The 27,397-nt window shown below is 37.1% G+C and overlaps 1 protein-coding gene across 1 annotated transcript; it reads right to left on the bottom strand.

Moving 5' to 3' along the window:
- SELENOF (selenoprotein F) lies at window positions 1-27,010 on the bottom strand. The gene is made up of 5 exons (XM_086617324.1): window positions 26,928-27,010; window positions 22,866-23,033; window positions 10,723-10,786; window positions 3,366-3,415; window positions 1-948 (listed from the first exon to the last, which is right to left on the bottom strand). The coding sequence occupies exons 1-5, from the start codon at window positions 26,994-26,996 to the stop codon at window positions 817-819; spliced, it is 483 nt and encodes a 160-aa protein (XP_086473450.1). The 5' UTR covers window positions 26,997-27,010; the 3' UTR covers window positions 1-816.
- Window positions 27,011-27,397: the final 387 nt, after the last annotated feature.

Here is a 27,397-nt window from a genome sequence, read left to right as displayed (position 1 = left end):
TACTGTATTTATTTACTCTAAGTGGAAAAAACCTGACAAGTCATAATGGATTTGACTCATTACCATACATACATAAATTTCAACTGAGAAAGAAAAATATACATTTTAAAACAGTTTATAAATTTGTTTGATAAACAGTCTTCCAATAAACTTGTGAAAGTTAGAAGGAAAGGTTTTTCAAGACTCGTATCTCATGTTTTCTGAAGCAAAACACTTAACATAAAGCACACCTGACATCTGACTTCCATACACCACAGAGGTTTTCTATGTAGTCTTCACTAAAGTGTACTTAAGTGTTTCACAGTACCAGAGCATGAGTTCCTCCATCAGCTTCAAAAACTGTGAACTAGATACTCACTGTAAACAACGGTTCTATAAAAAGGACAGTTCAAATACAAAAAAGAAGAGGGCATTAGCAGTCAAGTTTCTTTGGGAGATAGTACATTGCATTTGGTTCTGACTTTCTTACAAAGAGCAGCAGACAAAAAGCATGGCAATCGTTTCAATTATTTGAAATTATTGTAAATACAGGTCCAATTATAACAAACTGATATTTGCATAATTAACTTTGAAACAAAGCATTTTGTTAGTGATAAATGCATTAAGAGCTGAAATATATTAAGACAAACTATTCTGTTTGTCAGCTTGTCAGATATGTGTGCTGAAGCTTCCCCTTCTAATTACAAGATGTTTAGTACAGCACAACAGATAATTTAAAATTAATATAGAAGCTGGAATGTTTTTTCAATTGTAGCACACTACATCTGAGATTACCATGACAAAACATGAAAAGGAAAGAGGACTGAAAGCAATGATTTATAGACGTTCTAATTTTTCACTTAGAAATTCTTCCACACTATCTGTATTCCACTTGAGGATGCTCAGTTCTTCTGCAATGTTCCCACTGTCGTCCAGCAGCTTTAGTACAGGGTCAGAACCACGCACATACTGCAGGGGAAAAATAAAAAAAAAAAAGAAAGGTCAGTTACCTTGGGCTGGGAAATGCATTCTCCATGTTAACACTCCTCCTCCCTCCCAACTGATTACATCAGTTTGAAATATGTCAAAGCAAGAATACTAAAAAGTCTAAAGAATGACACCATGAAGTATGAATACTTAAGAACAGAGCACTACATTAAGTCAGAGTATTCTGGGCAAACTTTGCAATACAATTTGTGCTGCAAAATCAACCTAAGCTTTGGCTTTTTAAATTAGAATTCTTAAAAACCAAACAGACAAACTTGGTTGTTCCTGTCAATGCTATAAATATTCCAGTGCCATGTATTTTGTTCTGATATTATGAATTTCATTACTAGAGTATTTAACAATAATGTATTCCACTTTTCTTGACGAAAACAGATCTATTAAATTAAGCTTATGAGATCAGTCAACTTGTTCTTTCCTATGCTGCTACCTCCTCTCCTCCAATGTTTTTTCATTTACTGTCCAGATTCAAAGGAGAAGTGGCTGTTCACAGCCAGAGTTTGTGTGCATGCAAAGGAAGAACTGGTAAGGGGAGGCATCATATTGAAGTTTTAAAGACAGAGAGATGCTGCAGGTTGCACGCTCCACTGGCGACAGCTGGCCAGTGTTTGCGGCTCTGGATTAGATGCTTTCTTGCCTAGTCCTAAGGAATAAGGGTGGGAGAAAAGAATGAAGCATAAGGGATGGAGAGGCCTCATTTCACAGGAAATTAAAACATAGTACTTTAAGAGCAGTAAATGCTTATCTTGAGATCCAGAACAGCGTTACTTGCCTTAAGTAAAACATGTAGGAAACTGCTTCAGTTCAGGCTTCTGACTTGCACTTAATGTCCACGAAGAAAGTGGAGGAACAAGTCAAACAAGGAGGGGGGGATGGATGGACACACAGACATCTACTTCTTGTTCTCCTTGGCCCACTACAAAAGCTAATGCACATGTAGGGCAGCAGTGCCATAAGCCTAGCTTTGAAAGATGGTATTCTACTTCAGCTGTTTTAAGCTACCAAAGTTGGATTTTTGAATCAAGCAGTTGAATGATTCTTCTCGTATCATCAATAGCCTTTTTACCATTTTAGAAATTTCTGGTCACTTTAACAGCTCGAAGTTCTACTATCAATTGCTAATGTAATCACGTTCTTTCCTGCTGTGTAATCTGTGCCTGCTAGGCTTTGCTGGTAACATAATAGTTTAATGCTTCTGAAGACTCACTAGTTTACAAAATATGTAATGCAAATAAAAGCTTTTAACAGTATTAGAAGGCCCTAACGATTTAAGTTCATGAAAAGATTTCCCCAGGAGTATTTTACTTTACCCTAGTGAGCTAACCTAGTTGGTTTTACTTAATGAAGCTAGGGGCATCTCTAATCTGTTTTCTTCAAGTCTTGTAAAATAAATACAGGTCCATTTGCACTATTTTTTTTCTGGTAGTGCTCTGTACTAGTTGTAGTCTAGATTGCTTTGATGTTCAATACAGCTACAAAGTTTAAAATAAAAATGAAAGAGACAGAAGGAGAGAAAGCTTTTGAAAGAAACTGGAGGACACAGACATGAACGCATGAGACAGAGGAAATCTGCTTTAGATGGAATCTGCTGCTGAGAAGACAAATCACTTATTGCAGCCATGCATAGCTATAAAGTGATTCCAGATGGTGCCATTTGGTGAATTGAGATGGGAGCAAAAGATGTGAGAATCAAGATGTATATCTGTGACGTACGCTGGAGGTTCACACAGGATTTTAAGAGGAAAGTGAAGTCTTACACTAGATCTTTGAAACCAGAGAATTGTTTGAGCAGTGCAGCTTGTGCAGCTTTGCATATATACAAGTCATAAGAAACACCATTCAGTATATGCATTTCTATAAAGCTGGATGTTTGAAGACTATAAAGAAAAACAATCATAGAACACAGAAGGGAAATTCCAAGAGGGAGGAGAAAAATCTAACAATCACTGAACATACAGAAGTGGCAGCTCCGTCAGAAAACGAGGGGAGAACAGAACAGGAGAAAAGGAACCTATGGCAGAATAAGCTTGAGTAAATCCAAGATACCCACAGAGTATGGACAGAATGCAAACATTCCTCACATTCTTTTGCCATCTGCTATTACTTATGGGTTCCAGTATATTTTTTTTCTTGGATTGAAAACAAACAACAACAGAAAACCAAAAACCCCAACAACAAAGAATTGGTACTAAACAGTCACTGTGCAATAACCCAATTAATATTAGCAGCAGAAACTTGTAAAGATTTATACTGGCAATGCAAAAAGATGTCCTCTGCTAAAGGATTACTTGATCAGCAAATAAGGAATAATCCACAGAACTATCTCCACCAAGCTTAATTCTTCCTAACATTCTGAATAAAAAAGTTAGTATACTACTCACCTTGATTTGCAGTCCCCTGAAGAGTTTTGGCTTATCACTCCTGACAAAAGCTATGGTTTGGAGAAAAAAAAGGAAAGATAATCAAACTCTTCTCCACTTGCATAAAGTAGACTTACATTCAAGCTAGCATTCCCTGAATTATTTCTTTTAGAATGATGCTTTAGAAGGTATTTTAGTGTATTTTAGGTATTTAAAATTCTTAATATCCTCACAAAATTAGTGATACTAAACCTATTATGCCTAAGGAACACCCTAGTTTTGCTAGTATTCTAAACAAGCTTCATGTCTGCTTGAGTTTTCCTCAAACACTAGTGCAACCATCTAAATCAGTTTATCTGCATGTACAACTGACTGTCTTCAGCAGACTGCCCATAGCTGCAAACGTGAGGAAAAGCATTAAAGCAATCAAAATTTGGCTGAAGATAACCTTTGTGGGGGAGGCTAAATGAGACACATATCCCATCAGCACACTCTACACAAGCTGCAGCAGTGCAGGTGAAGGGCACAGAGGAAACTGGGCAGAGGTGTTATTCTTGCAAACATGACAGACCATTTTGCCTTGCAGAGATCTCTGAGATGACATGTTGAAAACCAGCACAAAACAAGAAAACAAGAACAAAGAGAAGCTGATATCTCCTCTTCTCTTGACACTCCTTAAGGCAATCAATCAGCTTTCAGATGGGCTCTATGGCCTGTCAAGTAGCTACATGGAGAGAAGTTCAGGTCTGAGGTGGGCTGCTGATGAACAGTTCTTCACCTGAAGCACTATCAGAAACGGCCAGCATTAACAGCAGCCTGTATCCCTACAGCACAACGCAGGCCTCATGTTAACATTAACTTTGAAAAGGGAAGACGATATGAATTATTTCGGACAAAGTGTGAGCATAATCCCCTACTTCCAAACACTGTAGCCTAATGAATATTTGAGTTCTAAAAGTACTTAAAATTTATTTAGAAAATCGCCTAGTCTTCATTCCTCCTTCTTACATTCAGTTTATGCTAAAGGCTGAATTCAGTATCTGTACTGCAATTAAGTGGATTCAGGACACTCCTGTATTACACCAGCAGAGTCTCCCCAAGGATGAACCCTGCCAGTACAGATTGTCTCTTACAAAGGTGCTATCTGCATGTTAAAGCTGCTTTTTCAAGGTTAGGTAACAATGAATCTCTCTCAAATTGCAGTGCATCCAGCTGGTGCATGGAGATGAGCGCAACTTCAGGACTAATGTTTCATATTGCCTCACAAAGTGTAGTGCTTTCCTCAGTAATTGTAAAGATGCCTCCTGGCATCTTTAAACCTGTCTCTGTATTACTGTAGACGGTTACCTTAACACTTTTTCAGTATGTATATAAAGGGTGGCATTTATTTTCTTCCCTCTTCCACTGTCCTCCCGCTAAGTTCAAAATCATATACTCTGCCTGCCACACCAACCACTACACAGTATAAACAAGTTAAAAAAAAAAAAAAACAGTGTCCCAATGAGCTGCCAGATATACTACAGCTATGAAGAAGAAAATAAGGCTTGTTTTCGTTCTCTCTATAGAACCATACACTAAGGTCATATTGTAAGCTGTACTTGTATAACAATTTCAAATAGAACTAAACAACCAGTACTTGGCTCACATACTGCAGTTCAATTCTGATTTAAACTCACAAAGACATAGTTTCCAACTTGAGTGTTTGTTTCCCATGTTCTTGTAACCTGTTAGTTGTCTTGGCTGTCATCAACAGTAACATGCGAAAAAAAAGGGCAAAGATATTTCTTATTCTTTGTTAAGTCCACAGCACGTTGAACTATTTCATGGGAAATTTTTTCACATTATTTTCAATTTAATTCTAAAGCTGAAATCAGCCTCTAGGGCTTTATATGAAAAGGAGGTTTGTAAGAAGCAGTCAGTATAGTGGGTAACTTTAATTGCAAAACAAAAAAAAAAACAACAAAACCGTAAGAGAGCATAGTAAAATGGATAAAGTTTCAGAAGCAAATCTGAACTGTGGAACTCAATTGTATTAAAGACTAGCCTTTGGGGTTAACTCAGGTTACAGCACTTAAAGCTTGTAACAGGTGTGAGGATTTGTTACTTGAATGACAGATGAAAGCCCATTTGGACATAGGTGGCTGTTCTCTGGCTGCAGTGTTGGACTACACAAGCTTGCATAAAATGGGAACAGAATTAGGTGGAAGAAAGTATTCTATAGGCAGTATTACATTTGTCACTTTACAAGTAGCTATTACACACTTGTATCGATGTCAAATGTCTACATTTTCTGAAAGCTGAAGCACTACAGAACATTTTTCCTGAAATTTTAGACAGCTGGAACAAAATTGGTTTCTGTTAACGGCCTATTTATTTCTAATGCTGATCATAGTGACTTTCTGCATTAGTGACTTGAATTTGCAATGCAACAAAGAAAAACGCTCACTGTACAAATAATTTGTATATTTTCAGATTTGGAAGTTGAAGTGAGAAACTAATATACTGACAAGCATTAAAAATACAGATTATCCCATCAAACACTTTTTTTCTTTCCACAAAAGCATGCCCTAAGTTGAATAACCAGCCTTTGAATAGAATTGATGGGGTTAGGAAGTCAGACGCAGCTACAGTGCACATTTTGGGACCTGTGGCTGCTTGCCTGTCATGTGATGTGGTGTACATGCTTCTCCTTCAGCACTGCCCCAGCAGTTCCCCCGCTATACCCTGACATCAACCTTGCTTCCTATGATCCTATGTCTGAAGGCTACCTGCACATTTTTACACCACTATTCAATAGTTTGATGTTTAATAATAAAACATTAGCTATCTCCCCATTATCCTCTGCCTGTAGCAGCTTTAGAAATTACACACTGCAGCAGAAAAACATTGATATAATCCAACCACGGGTGAGCAGGGAAGGCATTTTCCACTTTGACTTCCATAAGATGAACTCTGGGCTTGGTGCCGTGACACTATGTTCTGGTGAATTAAACACCAGACTAGAAGTCAGAGCTGTTCTGCTGCCAGCTTTACAACTGTTCTTTCACATCATGTTAAGAAAATCACTTCACCTTATGCTCTTATAAAACACACGCAATACCAAATACCTTCTGTGAGAAGGCAATCCTGACGTGAGCCCACAGAGCAGACTTCATTGCCACACAATCAACTACAACTAAAAGGTCAGAGAAGAGGATCAGGTGTGTATAGGCACTTCAAAGCCTGCTCAGCACCAAACTGTTTTGCAAAGCATGGTAACGCTGAACAGTGCTTTTAAAGACTTAAGAGCAGCCTCTACCTATGAACACAGTAGAACAGTGAAACTCAGTGCTACCATTATAATGTCACCTTGTTTTGACATAACACATATTTGTTTTGAAAAAGTCTGTGAAAACTAGCCTGTTCAAATAAAAGCCTTGCGTCCTAAATGGAGGTTACTAAGGAATCCAAGAATCACTCATGCCCAAATGGCACGTCTATGTATATGCATGCACACACCTGCTCTATTCTCTCTGAGGTATGGTAGGATACACTGTAAGAAAACTTTCTGACCCAAAATGGACGTGACTCCACATCTCTCCATGCAGAACTGCAGATCTATACGCTGGGCATAACTTCTTTGTAAACAGAGTTGACTACCTACTATTATATATGAAGGGCATGATCCAGACTAATACATGCTCTGCAATTTTGAATATCGCATGAGCCTGCTTCAAAAGATACCATGAGGGCCTAGCAAAAAGACAGAACTACAGCAGACATCAAGCACTCGTTTACATTTTAATGGCTATCCCTCTTTACCTTTTAGGGACCTCAGTTTGAGAGAATTTACATTTAAGAATTCATATGGCACATCAATAACTATTATTTGTAGCCTATTAATCAAGTTACAGTGCAGCTGTTCATGATTTTATACAAAGCATCACACACTTTCAAAAGCAAATCCAAAAGAGAGCTCCGATCAAGCCTGAAGAAGAAACTTTGAAAAAAAAACCAGAATACTTTGTAGAAGCAGTAGGGCAAGAGACACTTCTAAATCTGAAGAGAAGTATTGTTTTAGTTTGTATATCATCTGATTACAAAAGATTATGACAAAACATTGCATATCTCCCACTACAATATCCTGCATTTCTTAGCCAGAGTTTTACTGACATTTCCACCAATGCAAGATTTAAGGTTAATAAAACTTCCTTTCACCAGTGTTTAAGAATTACAGATTAAGATAACCAGAAAATAAGTGATCTTACTTAAATTACAATCCGATAACAAGTTACAGGTACAAGGATCTTCCTCACGCTTGCAGAACTTGGGCAATATAATAAGAGTGCTTACTGACTCTGAATTCAGAGGATCTAACGTAGTTGCATGCTGCAATGAGTTCAAGGATTAAGGACCTTGTTTCTGTAACAGATTTGCTGGAAGCACGTCCACTTCTTAACTAAGAGAGTCACACGGGGAAAGGTGAGAGTTATTCTATTGATGAACAAAAAGAACGCAGAGAAACGGTCAAAGAAAAAACCCAGCCTAAGTCAGTTTTTGCTAAACAAGCTGGAAAGAACGTAGGAGTCTAGACACTGTGATCTCCTATCTCATCATGAACAGAACAGGGCTGCCACTGAAAAGTCAACTTAAATATGCCAGATTAATCGCTGACCCAACTAATTTATTATTTTATTTCAGAGCCTTAGTTTTATGGATGTCAGCCGAAAACTCACATTTTCTGTGTTACCTGGTATAATAAAATTTTGCTTCATCTATGAATCTTGTCACTTACGCTTTCAATGTTTTACTTGGATGGAGTGCTTTTAAATGATAAATATTTAAGAACTTTACACAGAACAATTTCAAAATGTAAGTAATATAAGAATTAATTTTACAGTACAGCATTTATAATGGAGCAATTTATTTTTCAGGGAAAGTTAGTAGGAAAAGTATTTCAGTACGGAACTTAGAGATTTACAGGAATGTGGTCTGTTACCTGACTTATCACAAGAAGTTGTATTTGAAAAAAGATAACAGATATCCTTGGCCACATTCACAAAAGCATTTAGTACTTTGTTGTGATATTACAAAAAGAACATTCAGTTTAAGATTATCTCAATCTTGCTGAGGACTAGATTTTTTTCATCACTCGTCACTTCTTTGCTTTCCCAGTATCTATAAATATATTCCATATGTAATGATTCTCACATTTCAGGCGGGCAAGTATATAAAGCAACTATTTGTAGCTAAAAATTAAATAACCAATAATTTTGATAGAAATTTTGACACTGACGGACCATAGAATATTGCATTTAATAACCACAGGCAACACACAGGTTTTTCCAATTGTGTAACTTCCTTATTGTGTAACTTTTAAGAACCTTTATTAATGCAACAGATTTTAATCCTTAACTACATTTAAGATCGAATTTCATTATTAAAAAAAAAAAAAAAAAAAAATCAAACCCACTGTTCATCCTCTGGCCAGACAAAATATAATTCAGAAGTAGTTCATGACAAATCAAGCCTGTAGGAGTAAGCCAAGTGACAAAACAATTTATACAGGTACTTGAAGACTTCATCGTCAGATACAGAAGTAACATGTACTAGTCCACATAGTTCTAATTATACACAATCCTGCAATTAGTACTGCCATTTTGTATATCTTCTGCAAGAAAACCCCCACAAAACCAACAAAATCCTAGCAGAAACTACAGCAAAGGAATCAGTTATTTGCAATGAGACATTGTCAATGACAGGCTACACAGTTTAATGAAGCCTACAAAGACACTGCTTCAAAAGCAGCAGCGTGGCCTCCAGGCAACCTAACTTCCATAGCAAACACCTCAGTGAAAAGTTGAAATAAAAACACATCTTGAATGTTAATGTCTTAAGATGGAGATATTAAATACTGTTTTTGGTAGAAGCTAAAAATCAAGGGGGAAATTAAGCAAAAGTATTCTGAGATTAATACTGATGTAAGGATAAATACCAACTGGAAGAATACATTCTACTGCTTTTAGAATTTCTGAATATGCTCTTAAAATTTATCCCATCTTCCAATCTGTTCTAATACCCTATCAGTAAAACTGGTCAAGGTAAATTTAGATTGGGTAACTGCAGAAACTGAATAAAAGGAAAAAGAGATCTTTAAGTGCACTAGTCAGTCCTCTTTTTTTTTTACTTACTATATCAAAGAAGAACTGGTAGTCAAAACAGAGAACCTACTGAAAAGCCACTGAAATTTATTCGGTCATTTTAAAAAGCTACATGACTAATGGAATTTAAATCTTTGAGTAGATTTAGATAACCCAGAATTGAAAGGAAAAATCTTTAAATTCTCAAGTATTTTCTTCGGAACACGTTCCATAGTGTGCACACAGCAAAAATTGAGGGCCATTCCCTTTTAGGATCTACACATGAAGATAACTGAGGACAATGCAGGTTAGAGTCAGGCTAACAGGTTGACCTTTTCCTTCAAACCTATAGCTCAAAAATGCACTTAACTGTTACAAATTCACAACCATAAAGAAGCTGAGTGAATGGGCAACAGCAGCTGGGAACATTTTTAAGTTTGCTAAAGTCTGAATAGTCATGGAGATAATATGGTGTCCTGTACTAACAAAGTTAATCTCCTCACATCCCTGAAGTAGGACAAGTCATTTAAACAGTACTTGTTTTAGTGTTTTAAACAGTGGGAAAGAGAAAATAGCTTTGCTCTGGTCTTGCAGTCAATTAACTGAACTGTGTGGGGGTAGAGATGGCAGGAGAGGATCTAAAGTAGCATAACTTATGTTAATTGTCACCTGTATTAAAATCCCTTTTCACTTGTTTGTCAGTCAGCCTTTAAACAAGGAGGTATTAATATCGGCCATGGTAGATAAAGATGTGGGTTTTGTGCATTTTTAGGTCTAAAGCTAGATTAGTCTTTCTTCTCTATGGCCAGTTATGTCCAAAGTACAATATTAGGATCTTCATTACAGAAAAAAAAATAAAATCGAAGTACTGCTATCACCTAAGCTCTTCCCTCATTTATAAGAAAACGCCAGGATGAAATTTTTCACAGATGTTTTTCCTGCAGCTTCCTCCAAACCACACACTGATAGTATTGATTTTCCTTTTACACTACTGTATTCCATTCACTTTAGTTTTGCCATTATCCACTGGCAAAACAATTAATACTGCAGAATCTGTGAAAAGAAAGTAGTTCTGTAAGTGCACAATATAATTTCATCTATCAACTATTGGAGACCAGTTCCATGAGTCTCAGGTCAATGCAACTTTACTGAAATAATATATGAAATTTATGACTACTTGTAGTAGTACTCAAAAGCACATTTCTTCATTCAGCTATGACAGTATTCACATTTGAAGGAACAGTAGTGGCTTTACTTACCCTGGACTTGAGGGAACCTTCCCAATTTTCATCCACATACCTCTAGGACAGCTCCTGCATAAAGCTGTAATATACAGAAGCTGTTAATGACATCAAAAATCTACATTACTAGTTTACTTATGGTGTGTTATCTATTGAACTATTTTTCTTTGAGGGGACAATACACTATTGTGTTGATAGTAACTACAGAAAAATAATTAAGATCCTCAATAGAATCACAATTCCAGACCTGTCTCTGATTTATGCAACAACTGACTGCTCACTCAAGATACATGATAATTTCCATTCATTATATTAAAAATCTGAAAACAAGAAAAAAGATAATTTGAGATATACTGTGCTGGAAGCAAAGCTTTTTTTTTTTAAATGCAATTTACTTTTTTCAAATGCAATTTAAATTTGCAATTGCAAATAAAATCCATGTTGAAACAGGAATTATGGATTAGTAATAGGAAAACATTTTCTTCCTCCCCAAAGATGCTAAGAAATTCTCATCAAGTGAAATTTTAGTTTCCATTTTAAACCTAACTTGGACAGTGAAATACTGTTCATAATAAAGATAAGACAGTGACTTTAGACTTCTCATCTGGGCTAACTACTAGATGAACTGTGATTGCAGAAAGAGGACAGATCACATTAATAAGCCTTAGCTGAATTAATATACACAGGCTGGGCTAACTTTGATGCCTGCACTTAGATGTCAGGTACAAGATACTCATTCAATGTTCTTAAAGCAAGTACAAGTTCATTTCAATTTTGTAAAATGCAGTATCTAAATAATAAAAAAAAATAATCTTGTATATCATCACGTTTTAAAACTTGTTTTGGCAACACACAATAGATTCTGTAGTTTGCTGAATCTTAAATATAAATTAACACCATATTTTCCCTGCTACTAAAATAGAACTTCATATTGTAAAGTTAGGCATTTTAATCTTGAACAGTTATCAATACTGTATACCAAATCAAGACCACCTAGCCCTGAAACTCCACTGCTTATAGAGAAGCTGACAGAATATACTTAAGTTAAAAGTCTTTAATTCGATTCACTACCTTATATAACCAATTAAGACTTCACTTTCATTTTCTTTTAGACCAAATATCCAAGTCAGGACATGGAAAAATTTAACCTTAATGAAGTAAATTCACATTTCACTTAAAATATGAACTGTGAATACAGGTAATTAAAAACAAGCTTTCACTATGAAATTGATGAGTACTAACCATTCTAAAAACAGAGAGACAAGTCATATAAGCAAAACACACGATACAACAGAAATCTCAAAGTAAGGCAATTTTACTCATGTTTCTTCACCTATCTATGTAGGCATTATGAACAGCAAGGACTACATCTTCATTTCAGAATATGAATCTTCTGAATTGAGATCCAACTCACTATTTGCCTAAATACCATCAATTAGAACATAAGAAATACTCTAATACGAATTCTTGCCTGATGTGAACTAATCGGTAATCATTACTTCCACAGGAAACAGAACTAAAAATGTTACATTGCATTATCTTTTCAGAACAGCATCTCAGAAATTTGCTTAACTACATCTACATTTTCAACTAAACATTAGATTTAAGATAAAAACTAAGATTTGACTGTTAAAACCCAGAACTGCTATGAAACAATACTTGAGATCAAAAATACCAGATTTTTTTAAAAGCTTTTTTTCACTGCCCAAATAAAGATGTTAATTTAAAAAGGCACTGATAAACAGCTCAGATACTAGCTTGCATAATTAAAGTTCCTCTGAACTTAAAACATGACATAATTACAAAGATGGAGGAAATGTGGAATAGTGAGATTATAAACTTCACTTATCTCATCTCTATTAATTTTTCTTTAAAAACCATTCAACACCAATTGTATCACCAATTCTAGATTCAGATATTAGTTTGCACACACACTAACACACTGAGCACTTATACTGGTTCTCTGATACTGACAATTATCTACCAAGAAGTTAGTATAAAGAAATACACATAAAAGAGTAAGTAGCCTTTTTCTATCTAGTTAACTAATTATTTATATGTATAAAGAACCAAGTACACTCAAATTTAGGACAATGGCAAAATGAGCTCTTATTCAGTTCTCATTACTGAAAGTAATTCTTACAGCTTATTTCTTCCTTTCAAACAAGGATTCCTATCAAACAAGATCACTGTAGGAATCTAAAATATGTAAGACATCCTTTAATTACAAACTACTCCAGTTTGTAACTGCTAGCCAATATCTGATAGAAGTAAAGTTTGACAAAGAAAACAGCTCACTCATTGATGTCTATATTTTGAGCTTCTAACTCCGCCATAATTGAAGCCCAACTGTGCTGGTACAAAAAAGTTCAGATCCTTGCTGGGACAAACAGCTGCTCTCTAGATTGCTAGTCAAGAAAAAGAAAAATCAATTGGCTTCATTTATAACTCTAAACAAAGGTGTCTTTTGCAAGAAACACAGGTTTATTTGCATCACTTAACCCACAACAAAAGCATACTTGTTAATATCTACTGCTACTACCATCCCATCATGTCTCAGGCAGATGTCCTCCAAACTTCCTTGTGAAGGCATTTACTGTGTTCAAGTATTACTAAGTGACATGGATCACTCAGTGTGGAGGCATACGAACATGACGACTCAGTTCATTACACAATGCTTAACTCATAAGTTAGTTCATTTTAAAATAATGCTTCACTTGTTTTAGTGCTCATGACAGTGAGGTTAGTACAAGAAATGAAATAAAGACTCTTTAAACTATTACTAGTGTCCATTTTAAAGTCCAAAACAAGTGCTGATTGCAGGATGACTCATGTCTGCATCTATAAAAATATCTTAAGTTTTAAAAAAAATGTTCTAATAGTATGCTTTCTAAGGCTTTTGTGACAAAATCTGAACTTTTCCCGTATCGTTTACAAACCATCAGCTTGAGTTAAATTTCATTCAAATGCTTTCTGTGAATACTTGAACATCTTGTAGTAGTTCACACTGATGTAATGAAGATGCCTCTTCACAACTGAGAGGAGGAAAATCACACTATCAGTCATGTCTGCTTGAATGATGAAGGAAAGTGTTAACTGTAACAGAATAAACCACCACTTACATAAGAATAGTGTTAGATAAAAATATGTATTGTAAAAATAACTGTTTCGTCAATTAAAACCAAGGAACCTTAACTTAGGTGAAAGAAAACATTTCACCTGTTACTAGGAAGAGAACTGGAGTAATTTCTGCCAGATAAAAGTTCAGCAGATGTTCATTTATAGATATGGAATTGTTATCACAAATACTCATGGTGAAAACTCCAGAAGAGAAATCACATCCCTGCTACGAAGCTGATATATAACTGTTAGTGTTTACAACCAAATAGGAATTCAGATCAAACTAAACTGAAAAAAAAAGGTACTTAATGATTGCTCCTTGATCATCATAAAGTGGTCTTACATCAAAGGTGACAAAGTTTTGTAAAATACAATAAATTATCCCTAATTTTACTTCTGTAGCACCTATACTTTGCACACTGGTTTCTTCTAACTACTGATTAAGCCTGACCTTGCACAGTTTACAGTGTCACTTAAAATGTATTTGTACATATGTTTGCAACCAGCTGAACAAAATTATACCACCATCACATCGTAAAACTTGCAAGGAAACAGGCTGTTAAGATAAAGCCACACAATGTTAAATAGCTATCTTATTGTATCTGGATTCCCTCTGATATCTGCATATTTTCCTCTCCTAATATCACAGTTTAAAAAATAAAGTTAAGCTCTGAGAACAAGCAGTAAAACACAATTTATGACTACTGCTAAAACTCTGGAATGTTCGCTTGCCTCAGGTACAAGACTATCTTCCACTACATATTTACCACCAACTTCTCTTTCCATAAAACCAAACAATTTTTATTTTCACGAAATTCACTGTAATTTTTATTTCATATTACTATATAAGCAGATCTGCCAAAGAAACCTCCTCATCCCCTATCAACTCATACTATTGTTTTACTTCAAAGAAAAGTCAGGAAAAATACAGATACTATTATTCTTATTGGCCAAAGTTACTTGGTACATGCAAACTGGTATTGTTTTAAATAGAGTGCATGATGTCTTTTCAGCACACAAATTAGTGTGCCTCACCTACTCAGAAAGCGAAACAAGTTAATAATTGATATTTTTTGTTCTGAGCAATGAAGTCACAAAGAAAAGAGATTTTGGTGCAAGTTTCTTCTGCTCGTTCTAGTTATCTTAACTACCAATTCATTTGTTACTTTTACTAAAAAACTAGATTAGTTAAAGAATATACATTGAGATAAAAACGATAAAATGTTTTATCTTCTTTGGGGGAAAGAACACAGGGTATTTGTAAGGACAGCTAGAAGTTTTCAAAATCAGTCTAATCTTCCCCTTCCATGGAGACAGAAAATGAGCAAAAATTTGAGGGCTGGTTAATAGAGAGCAGTTGGAAAGCCTCACTGCCAGGAACATTATGAATTACTGTTCTGTAATGCAAAAATCCAATAAAGTCATTGCTACACACACACACACATCATTGAAGACTGATGTCATCAGTAAATTTAGCAACAAAGAAACTGCTCCCATTCACAAGTCATTATCCTGTAAAGGGAGATGCCTAACTCGAAATTAGACTTTGGAAACAGGGTCAAACGGTCAAAAAACAGTTATCTGAATTAGTGCTATTCCTGTGATTACTGCTATGCATCACAGGCAAATTCCTCTAAACAAAGCTGAAGCAGAATCTAAGTTTTCATTTATTTGCAGGAAAGGAAATTCCAACTGAATCTAAGGGTAAAAAAGTCACAATGAGAGTGTTTAAGTAGTGAAATAATTTACTGAGAAAGGTTGTACAATCTGTATCCTTGGAGATCTTCAGAACTTTGAGTTCTGTTTTGAGTAGAAGATTCAGCTTTTTTATTCTGTATGTACATAACAGTGGTGCATTACTATTAGAATATTCGGCATACAGAAAATGTGTCATCCATCTAAGTGTTTTATTTTTGGTGTTAAAAAAAAAAAAAAATCTCCTCCTTGTACTATTGTCTAAACGTTTTACTCTTTAAATCCAACAACCACCAAAAAGCTCCAAAACAAATGGTTTGGTATAAGGTCATGTGAGCAAGAAATCTGGCACAAGGGTGAGGGAGAAAATGTAGAAGCTGAGCAACCATCAGTTAAAATAACTTTGGACCTCTGGAGCTGCAGCACAGATCAGGTGGTGTGAATGCCCAATTCATTTGAATCGGGGTGCGGGACAAAGTAGAATAGAGAAGAGTGCCAGAAAAAGGGCTCCTATGTGCAGGCCCTCACTTGGACCTAGTGAACAGAATTATGTGAGCTAAAAAGTAGAGACAGAAAGTTAACAGTTCCAATTTTGGAATACACTGTCCAATTAGCTTTGCTATCTAACCATCTACTTACCTCTAAAAGTAGAATCTCTAAATTTTCCTGAATCTGTGCTTTTATTAAAAAAGAAAGCATCTTGGAAGAGTTGCAGAGAAAACATTGAGAACAGAACTCAACAATTATTTATTTGACTTTGTGCATTTAAGAAATTGGGAGACTTTGTACTTTTTGAAGTTGTTTCAATAAATGTAGAGTCAAATGCTAGTGTTTTATCCAGATGTGTATCCAGATGAAGGTGGTCAGACTTAATTAGCTAAACCTATTCTATTCACTAGCACAGACGGACATCAACTTTAACTCACATTTATCAAATTCACATTTATAATTTCCCTAACCTTTTCTTTTTCACTGATAAGACTAGAAAGAGGTTTTCCATAGGTAAAGCTTTCCCTACTACAGACAGATAATGTATTTTATCTTGGTTTATCTGACAGAGATCAACCTTCGGTGAATCTGATTCCAAACAAAAGATGGTAAATTTCTGTCTTAGGCATTGACTAGCTAGCTGCAACTTCCTTATCTAGGACTACTGTTTGTCAACGTTCATTTTCATTGCTGATACCATCATGTACAGAGGGAAGGGAAAGAGTGTATGTGGTAAAGTTCTTGAGAAGGACATCCACTTCAGCACATTTTTAGTACAAGGAATGGCTGTGCATAATATTCTGAAAAACAGTCTTCTGATAAAAGACTCTCAATTAGAGAGAACACAATCATCTCAATTCCCCAACTTCCCCATCAATATTCCCCAATAAATAATTCCCCTATGAACTGTATGGGGCGCTTTTTGGTTAAAAGCAAACTTTGAAGGGAAATCATTTGACATACTAGTCTTAATTACAGAGTTCCGATTATTTACTTAAGTGTTAAATAAAATATGCTGTCATTGAATTAGGCTATTTTTAAAAGTCACAACTGGTAAAAAAAATGAACATGAATCATTTTTATATAGCGTGTTAGAAATATGGAGTGCAGCTATGTAAAAGCACAATTTGATTTTTACAAAGCAGGCAAAGGATTTTACAGAACACATCAAAAGAAAGAAAAAGCTGGGTTTTTTGAGAAATAGCTACAAGTCAACTAAAATTCTAATTCATTTATACAAGCATTGATATGAATTATACTTACGTTACATTACTGAGATGTCAGTGAGTTCTAAGTAGTTCTCTATTTTTACTCATCGAGTTAAAAACCAAGAGATGAGACTTCTTCATTGGAACTACTCATATTAAGAGCCTCTGGCAGAGCAAGCAGGCAGCCAACAGTAATTTTTGAGCATAGCACTTTAATTAGTGAAAGGAAAAGAAAAAAAAAACCCCTGAAAAATGAAACTAAATTGGGTCACACAGGGAGTAGCCTAAAGCACTGAGAGCATTTCAAGTTATTCTAGTTTCAGTAATTATTGTGAGTTTTGTAAACTATTTTGAGTTTTAAAAAGTAAGTCTGAACAAGAATGTCACCTTACTCCTCCTTGTAATTCATAACAGCACATTTTAAAGGTCTGTACATGTAAAAAGGTGAGTTTTAAGAGAGCTTTCAATTTGTTTTTATTAAAAGTGGCAGAGTCATAATTACAGTGGACATGTTTATTACTAATATTACACTAAATATTTATTTAATTTCCAGGAGGGGTCTAACACTAACTCCAACCAAAGAATTGGTTTTAAGTTATGGTCAAACTACATCATAAGAATATAAGTATTATCCATTAGGATTAAAATAACCTGATCTGAGGAACAGTTTCTGCATACATGCTCATCTCCTACCCTATAACATTTGAAGGCCTGCGTGACAATTTTGTTGTGAGTGACACATGCCTGGCTGCCACATGTTTTGATCAATCAAACTAATGAAGACACACTTACCCGACGGGCCAGTGGAATGCCATAATAAAACTCCACGAAAAGTTCTTCTGCTGTGCTTTGACTTTTCTGCCCATTTTCCAGAGTGTTTTAGTATGCATTCTTAGGATTTTCTCTCCAGTTGGTTCTCTTTTCAGCATTTTTCAAAATGCTGAGAAAGCGCAATACTTAAAGGTCACTGAATACCACTATTTTCTAAATCTCATCCATTCTGTTTGTCTACAGCTAGTGGGGTTAAGTCCATAGACTTACATTAACTTTCAAACAGCAGTCTTAAATACTGAAAGTCATTTTAGGTTCAGGTAGGATGCAGAATGGGGTTCTGAATGTAAACCAACCTTAAGACAGGCTGTAAGATCTTTTGGAAAAAGTAATAGCTGAGTTATAAGCTGCTCACATTTATTTCTGATTAATATTTCACAAAGTTTTATGTCAGAATGAAAGGGAACTTTTATATTTACTGGTGCAGGAAGAATATCAAGGTGGAAACTTCTCCTCTTACAGTACAACAATCCATTTCAAGTTTCTGAAATAGTTTAGTTATATTGTTACATCTAGTACAAGTTTGGTGAAAAACAATCCTAAATTTCTCATTATGTTAGCAACGCAGAGGCCAGATATTCCAATAAATTATTAAACCACGTTTTGACAGCATCATATTTTGACAACCCCGAGTACATGCCCAAGAAAGTTGCTAAAAATCTCAGGATTTTAGATGGATTTGCTTAAACTGGTACAGTGGAGCAGTTATTCCCAGCTCTACGTAACTTTAAAAGTATGCATATAGACTTCTGTATCATTATGTTTGCCTTGTTTTACAGCAGAATCAAACTATTTAGAAATCCTGTATGATAGACACGTATGATGTTACTCATGACAACTTGCCATCTAAACCATCCGCTTTCAGGTCTCAAATTTCCTGGCCAACTTTTGCTTACACCTGATGTCATGCTATCTAATTCACCAAACACCATAACGTTACAACATGACAAATACTCAATGATAGAAATTTAAAATGCTGAAGTTCAACACATTTAGTGAGCAAATATATTTCAAAGCTCTGTTTAGAAATATGGATTACTTTTAAGGGTTGTGGCAATCCTGCACAGTGCAACTGTGAAATTTAATGTATTGCAAATTTCATCACAGAGTTGATTCTTAAAATCAATTTGGATTTTGACATGCATGTATTGAGATAAATCTAAGATTATACTACACAATTAATGGAATATGCTTACAGCTATGTCTGAAATGATCACACAGGGTAAGTGAAGCTGCAGATGGAGTGCGGCTATTTTCAGCTACTGCAAAATATGGACAATCTCTCCTGCTACTACAATTTCACGCACAGTTAGCTTCACCTCCATTTCATCCTTCTACGTTTTACACACCAGCAGTACTCTGCATCTGACAGACTGAGGCTTAAAACTTGCAGCTGTCTAAAGCAATACTGTTTAAGCCAGCATCTGAATTAGTCTCAAAGTGAATGCAAAACCTCTAGATGAGGAGAAAATAACCAAAATATTTTTTTTGTTTTACCCACAGTACAATTATGAAGTAATTAAAGTATTTCACTGCACAGGTGTCAACAGAAGTTAAGAGCAACAGAAATACTGGACAAGAGTACCTCACAGCTATTTTCCACAAGGTCAACTCACAGAATACTGGACCAATAACAAGACCAGGATTAGTAAGTATCTTTCAAGGATATGAAACAGTTGAAATCTGTAAACATCTCATTTGAGGTTGCACTGTTGCTACGCAGCACAAACAATTTTTTAGGACTGGGCATATTTCACAGAGCATTTGAGAAAGGTAGCTATGATACATAAAAATTCTCAGATACACATGCTATCTCCTTTCCTTTGATATTAAATTCTCATTCAAAACTCAGGCTCAAGTCATGCAATAACCTAATTCTTGCTTCCTCTATTTCTAATACTTGCCACATACAAGGAGAATTAACTTAAAATCCTGAAGCCTGTCCTAGAATGCTAATAGTGTGCAAGTCTCTTCGTAGCACAGACTACCAACATGTTGTGTGACATGATGGGAACAAATATCTGCTCATATAATGAACAAGCTAGGTCATGTACTGGAATCATGGTTCAGAAAAAAAAAAAAGATTCATGTGCTTTGTCCTTTGAGGACATTCAAGCATGTAGCAAAACTCAGAGCACCACTGCTCTGGAACTCAGCAACATATAAGGTTGCTAATCAGCAAGACAGACATCTTAAATCTAGATGCAGGTTTTTAGAGCAAGATTAAAAAATTTTTCAAGCAAGAGGGTAGGAAAAAAAACTGTTAAGACTTGCAACATCCATTCACTCTGAACTATCAAATTATCAGTAGGAAGACTTCTATGGTAAACTGAAAAAAAAATAGGGAAAGTAAAAAAAAATATAGCAAAAGGCAGCATTCAGTTTTTCTATTCTGCACGCGCATAATGAAGCTACTACTTTAGCAAGAAGCTACTACAAATTAGAATGTTGATTTTTATGTAAGAGTAAAATCTTAAGCTCAATTACAGACACCTATTACAACCAGCACTATGTTAAAACACAAGTCAATCCAAAATGTGATGATTCTGAATACAATCTGTTAAGATAATATTTGCAATCATTTCTCCCAATACTAATTTTCCACTGGCTAGTCTCTGAGGGAAGTAAAAGTTTTAAAAAAAGAATTAAAGAAAAATCAGCAAATCTGAAATACACATTTCCAAGCAGTGGTAACAGTATAAAAATTTTCACCTTCTGAAATAGCATTCAAAAGAATATTAGAAACAATGCTATAATTCAGCACTCAGCCATATAACCACAAGGATAGAACAATTCAATGTTTCTATTCACACACAGAGTAGAGAAAGCCTGCATTCAAACCTGGATATGAAAACAGTACCATAATCACTACTATAATTCAAGCCGATACTTAACATACTAGCTCCAAATCTCAAGAATTATTTGCATTAAACTTCTTCAAAAATGTCACAGAAGTAAGAAGAGATAAAATAATAGCCAAGATGTACATTGAGTTGTGCTATAGCAGCAAATTGTTCATATTTACTACAAAGCACAAGCAGAAAATGAAACCAACATAAATAGATTAAAAAACCCATCAACTTACAATATACAATCTCATAGTTCTTGTGAATACACAACAAATTCTGGGTCACTGTGAAGGGATTTGTCGAACCACCTTGAGACCCTGTCCAGCTCTATGCTTTTTGTTCTGCTACATTTAACAGGACTAAAATAGAAAAAGTTTTGAGACTGAAAATATTTACAATGTAAAGCCCTGACCACAAGATGACATTTGATTAGTCTTACACAAAAAGCGTGATTAACCACATGGTGAAACCCAGGTCTGATTCGGGATAATCAGAAAAATATCTGTTGATTTAAATTCTGTTGTTTGATCCAACTTTTATTAATGCAATATTTACAATACAAACTAAGTTACATTCTTGAGTAAATTACTGATAAATCAATAAAACCAAGATTTTTTCCCCTCAGAAGTCACATTGACAGAAATACAACACAACTCCTCTCGTTTATTTTCTGAACAAATGACAACAGAAGTTGTCAGGCTCCACAAGTTCTTGTGCTACATCTTATGCACACTGAGGCAAAACTGTAAGAATATTATCTGAACAAATAAAAGCATCCACTTTTACAGGAAGACAGGAAGCCTTGCTGCTGCCACCACGACAGTTACTGGTTGTGGCAGGCAACCACAGCACAGCTGGAGACCCTTTCCTATTTCTCCATTCCCTCAAAAATCTCTCAAACCCCATAAGGATTGTACTGAACTATTACTGCAAGCATTCTTTCGTCAATATATAAAACAGCACAATTTGCAGTCTTACCTATTACCTTAATAGTCTCTCAATATTAACGAACTACTTATTATCAATTCTCTGCAAATCTCAAACATTTTCTTCTTGATATTTAATATACTGTACCTAACACCATAATCAGACTTTTTTTAATATTGTGATTAATTTAATTGACAGGAGAAACCTACTAACTAGATTTCCTCACTAATTTCATGTTGTCAGTTATTTAGCTATCTCCTAGCCATTTAGAATAATTTCAGCATCTCTTCTCCTTGAAATCTCTACTTTCCTGATAATTGATTGGTCTTCAATGTATTCTAGAGTACTCTTAAATTACAACATATTTGAAAGCATGTAATCTTTTTAAGAGCTCTGTAAAAATTCTTCCCTGCTGATGTATCTTAAGCAAAATAGTATTTATTTACTACAGATAAAAGAAAGGTTTGGACTTAGCCCGACTGAAGCACAGCACAGGCTCTGAGCAAGATCATCCCCAGTATTTTGAGCTGTTAGAACCCAGTTGTTCTAACTGCTGCAGAATGGAGTCAAGCAGCCCTGCTTCTATCTGGTTCATGCCACTTCAGGAATTGATCTGAAAGGTGGATCAGCCTTTTGTTTCCAGGGACTGAACTGAACTATCCTGGACATGACACCATGGGTCAATGACCAAGCAATAGCTATGATCAATAACACCAGTCTCCTTACCCTCTTTTTTTATGCCCTCTCCAAATCCCATAAATCTTTCAATTTAAAGAAGCTGGAAACAGCTCCCATGAGCCACTTCACACCAAAGAAGGGCTGTCACAGAATCAAAGCTCTCTCTGCTCATACAGGGATGTTATTTTAGAGCAATATGGCAAGTCTGCAAATCTAGACCCTATGTATATTGGGCTACCAAGAAACACTGCATTGTCTTCTTCAGATTATAACTCAGATTCTCATATATTTTTAAAATGAAAAGTTTCATAAACACAACATAATGCGTTAAATTATTCTACAAGGAATTTGGTTCAAAACTCACCTTTCTAGTTTCCAACTGAGCTTCTTCTTGGCAGCACTGCCTGCAGAATGGATCCAACTGATTCAGATTGAACTGTCCAAGAAGGTTGCAGGAACTGCATAGCAAGTTACTGGAGAAGCCCAGCTCTCTGCAAGCTTCTGATGACAACTGTGCTCCATATACACTTATCTGAAAATCAATACAATATTATACTTTAGTATTAAATTAGTCGTTTAAAACGATTAAGATCTTAAACACTTTAATGATTAGGAAGAAAGTCTCTTGCTACTGTTTTACAGTAATGCCTAATAGTCTGCCCACAAGTGCAAAACACCACCTTATTTTGAAGAATGGTCTTACACTACTAGTGAATTCTAGATACTCATAATATGTATATTTCAAGGTATCAGACCTGCCAAAGTTAATTTATATACACTTCTGACAACTCTATGGTTTTCCTATTGATAGCTCCTATGGCAACCAGTTATTATTACCCAGCTGGATTGAGTTGAGATAATGAACTAATTAACTAATCAACTCAAGGTACCTATCCTGCCTACAAGAGGCAGGCCATTTCCTCCTGGCTGTGGAGGATGCAACAGCGTCCTTGGTGCTGCAGCCCAGGCTGGTGAGCAACAACCGGTGACCCCGACGTGATGCATCCGTGAGACCCTGGGAAGCCCCGACTCCCTTGCCGAGCTGAGAGCCCGAGCCAAAAGAGCCAGAGCTAGAGCCGGGAGCTCGAGCGAGAGTCCTTCGGAGAAGAAGGTAAAGCCGCAAGCCCCGACGTGGTATTCACAGGAGGGAAGCGTGTTGGAGTTGGATGAATAGGCTGGGTCTCTGCTCACCTTAAAGCCTTCATGAAAACAAAAATGGTAAAACAAAAAGGGGGAATTATGGCAACCAGTTATTATTACCCAGCTGGATTGAGTTGAGATAATGAACTAATTAACTAATCAACTCAAGGTACCTATCCTGCCTGCAAGAGGCAGGCCATTTCCTCCTGGCTGTGGAGGATGCAACAGCGTCCCTGGTGCTGCAGCCCAGGCTGGTGAGTGACAACTGGTGACCCTGACGTGATACATCCGTGAGACCCTGGGAAGCCCCGACTCCCTCGCTGAGCTGAGAGCCCGAGCCAAAAGAGCCGGAGCAAGAGCCGGGAGCTTGAGCGAGAGTCCTTTGGAGAAGAAGGTAAAGCTGCAAGCCCCGATGTGGTATTTGCGGGAGGGAAGCGTGCTGGAGTTGGATGAATGGGCTGGGTCTCTGCTCACCCATAAAGCCTTTGTGAAAACAAAAAATGATAAAACAAGAAGGGGGAATTATGGCATCAATCATTCTTACCCAGCTGGACTGAGTTGAGATAATGAACTAATACTAATCAACTCAGGGTACCTATCCTGCCTACAAGAGGCAGGCCATTTCCTCCTGGCTGTGGAGGATGCAATAGTGTCCTTGGTGCCGCAGCCCAGGCTGGTGAGTGACAAGCTCCAAATTAAGAAAAAAACAAACATGGCTACAGCTCTTTAAAGCCTACTCTTTCAAAACAATTTCAGTATATTTTGTATCGCCACAAACACTTGGAAAATAAGTATCACAACTAAGTGTGGGAAAAGCACAACCAGGGAGAGATGAAACAGACCAAACCACTCAACAACACATACAAGTGGAATTTTAATTTCTTATTTGCATTAATGCTACAGGAAAACCACATACTAAAAGTGGAAGTACAGGTAGAAACCTGCAATTCCCATTTACTAGTAATGCATTTAAATAGGCAACTCAATTACATGGCTTCTATGGAAAACACCAGTTCTGTTTTTAAATGAGCAGCAAAAACAATTTTAACAACTATCACAGCACTTAAATGATATTTGGGGGTTGTTTTCACATTCCCACTTCCCCACACAGAGATTTCTCACACTCTAGACTAGATTAAAACCTTTTCTTCCAGCTGCATGCTGGGGGAGGAAAAAAATGAGGGAGGAAATTAAGAAAGGAGTGAAAGGAGACAGTTCTCCCAGATGCTTCTCAGTCTGGGTGAAAGACCTTGGGCAAAACCTACAAATCTAAACCACCAGCAAATCAATCGGCAAGCATCCCTGTATTCAGAGAAGGAGATGATACCAGCAAACTGGACTGGATGGTAACAGACCAAAAGTCAGAGGAATTATGCTAGGCCAAACAGAAAAATACAGTAGTAAAACTAAGTTTGTCCTTCTACAGATCAGACTTCTCTTCACATTCACCCATCATTTAATATGTACAGCATATCCAAGGAAAGGTAGAGAGAAACCTATTTCCTCCCCCGAAGTGGCCAACCTATAGTCAAAGACAAGTCACTGATGTGACAGATAGGAAGTGTTATGGATTAGAAATTGGTAGAAAATATATTAAGTGCCTCATTATTCTGTTTCTCTGTATCTGCTAAAAAAGTTAAAACAAATAGAAAAGTATAATATACAGAAAATTATTTTCAATTACTATTCTGTCAGGTAGACAGCTATTTTTCTTCTTCCTACAGGACACTGCTAAAGCAATTTCCATATACGACAGCAGGTAAGCAAAAGTGGGACCCTATTCTACTGGAATAATCTACTATTATCCTTTCTGAGGGATTCTGGCAAAAAGAAATAAAACACCACCACAGTAGTATAGAAAATCTAAGGAGGATTTCAAAAACTGCCAAATCTACATTTTAATTATTGTTCACTTATTAAATTAATGATGAGGACGGTAGCTAAAACAGTTTTCTTGCACCTTGCTGCTTGCCATACAGCCCTTTTATGCTTTACTGTCATCTTTTCCTCACTTTTGAATGTGTTCACCTGGGAGCAAAAATGGCATTGTCAGGCACTACTGGCATTGTCATTTTGCTTCCACCAGCAACATTCCTCACACCTTTCCCCAGCAGAGCTCTAAAGCATCTGTGTATATAAGGCAAATACTCTCTTGGTTTTTTTGGGGGACAAACCAAAAAACAGTGTATGAACACAAGTAGTATCCATTACAAGAGAAATTCTCAGTGGAGAAGTTCTGGTTACACAGCAAGCTCAAACCAGCTTGAGAATAAAACCATAGGGAAGAGGGGGGGGGGAACTGTCTGTCCCTAGTATTTTCTTCAATTTTTAGTACCATAACTATTGTACTGTCCTGAAATAATAAATAAACTAATTCTAATAAATGTCTCTGTTAAGGACATTTCACGTTTCAGAAGCTAATTTCCCATCAGAACAAGATAATTCAGCTACTTAGCCAGTGATGCACCTCATTTCAGCAGCGTGCTCTCCTTTAAAGCTTTGACTAGAAATACACATTACATGACTGCTTTGCTTTCACATTAGATAATTTAATATAATAAAGCACATGCAGCATCAAAACAAATTGCTTTAGGAAGTACTTATTAGAGTGAAACGTTTGAACAGGTCTTTTGTATAACCTCACGTCTCTGGAGCTCAGGTGGGGCAGAACTTTAAGGGCATCAGGTGCACTGAAACAGCTGACCTGTTTGGAAATTCTCGAGGGACAGCCTTTCACAGGACAACCTTCAGTCAGCAATCAAAAGCCACCAAGCTTCACTTTCCAAACCCGTTTTTAACTGCGTTAGCAAGGGTAACCCGGGTCATGAGGTTTATAATAGCACACAAATCCCATTAAAAACGGGCGAGAAAGCCTGTAAATTTACTTCAGGAGTCACTGCGACACCCACACCGATCGCTACGTTTTCCGAGCTAACGGCAAACCGGGGACAAGGCGGAGGGGTGCTCAGGCTTCAAATCGCGGCTCTCAGCCTAGAGGAGCAGAGGCAGCGACAGCAGGAGCGAAGAGGAGAGACGCAGAGAACAGCCTCCAACAGAGGGAGGAAAAGAGGCGGCCACGGCGGCAGGAGCGGAACGCGGCATAGGACGACGCCTCGGGGATGGGATGGGCAGGAAAAGGCCCGTTGCCTCCCCCTCTCGCCACGGGACACATCTCACCCTGCCCACCCCCCCCCCCCCCCGCCCCGCTTAACACCGCCTGCCTTTATCTCAGGAAACCGCAGCCGCACTCAGCCCCAAGCGCGAATGAACCAGAACGGCCTCTCACCGCCTGCAGCCCCACTAACAACCAGAACCAGCAACGCCCCAGCGCCGTTAGCTCGGCGGCCACCGCCATCTTGGTGCCGGAACTCTCCCGTCAGCGTCGCCCGGAGGCCGCCGAAGGACCTCGCCCATGGCAGATGCCCGACACGCTGCCTGATGCGGGAGCGGGTACGCTTGCTCACAACCCCTGGCATCGCAAGCAGAAACAGCTAACTCAGAACCTCTGCGGGAAGCCTAGAGCAAAGTTATTTCAGTCTGTTCGGAGCAGCGCTTCACAGCGAGGCTAGAGAAGATGCCGTTCCCCCGCCTTAGTCAGGCATGGCACACACAACCACGAGTAAGGTCCTTTCTAGTTCTGGAGAGTTGCTGCCAACCGGCACACAGGCCCTAGACCCAGCGATTGACAGCCGGTCTGAGCAATACCGTTGTACCTTTCCCGAGCGCTGCGGTGCCTTTGCCCAATGAAAGTGAGCA

Source organism: Tauraco erythrolophus, chromosome 10, assembly GCF_009769465.1.
Source record: "Tauraco erythrolophus isolate bTauEry1 chromosome 10, bTauEry1.pri, whole genome shotgun sequence".
Lineage (NCBI taxonomy): Eukaryota > Metazoa > Chordata > Aves > Musophagiformes > Musophagidae > Tauraco > Tauraco erythrolophus.
The sequence above is the reverse complement of the archived record's forward strand: the minus strand, read 5'-3'. Positions and strand labels throughout refer to the sequence as shown.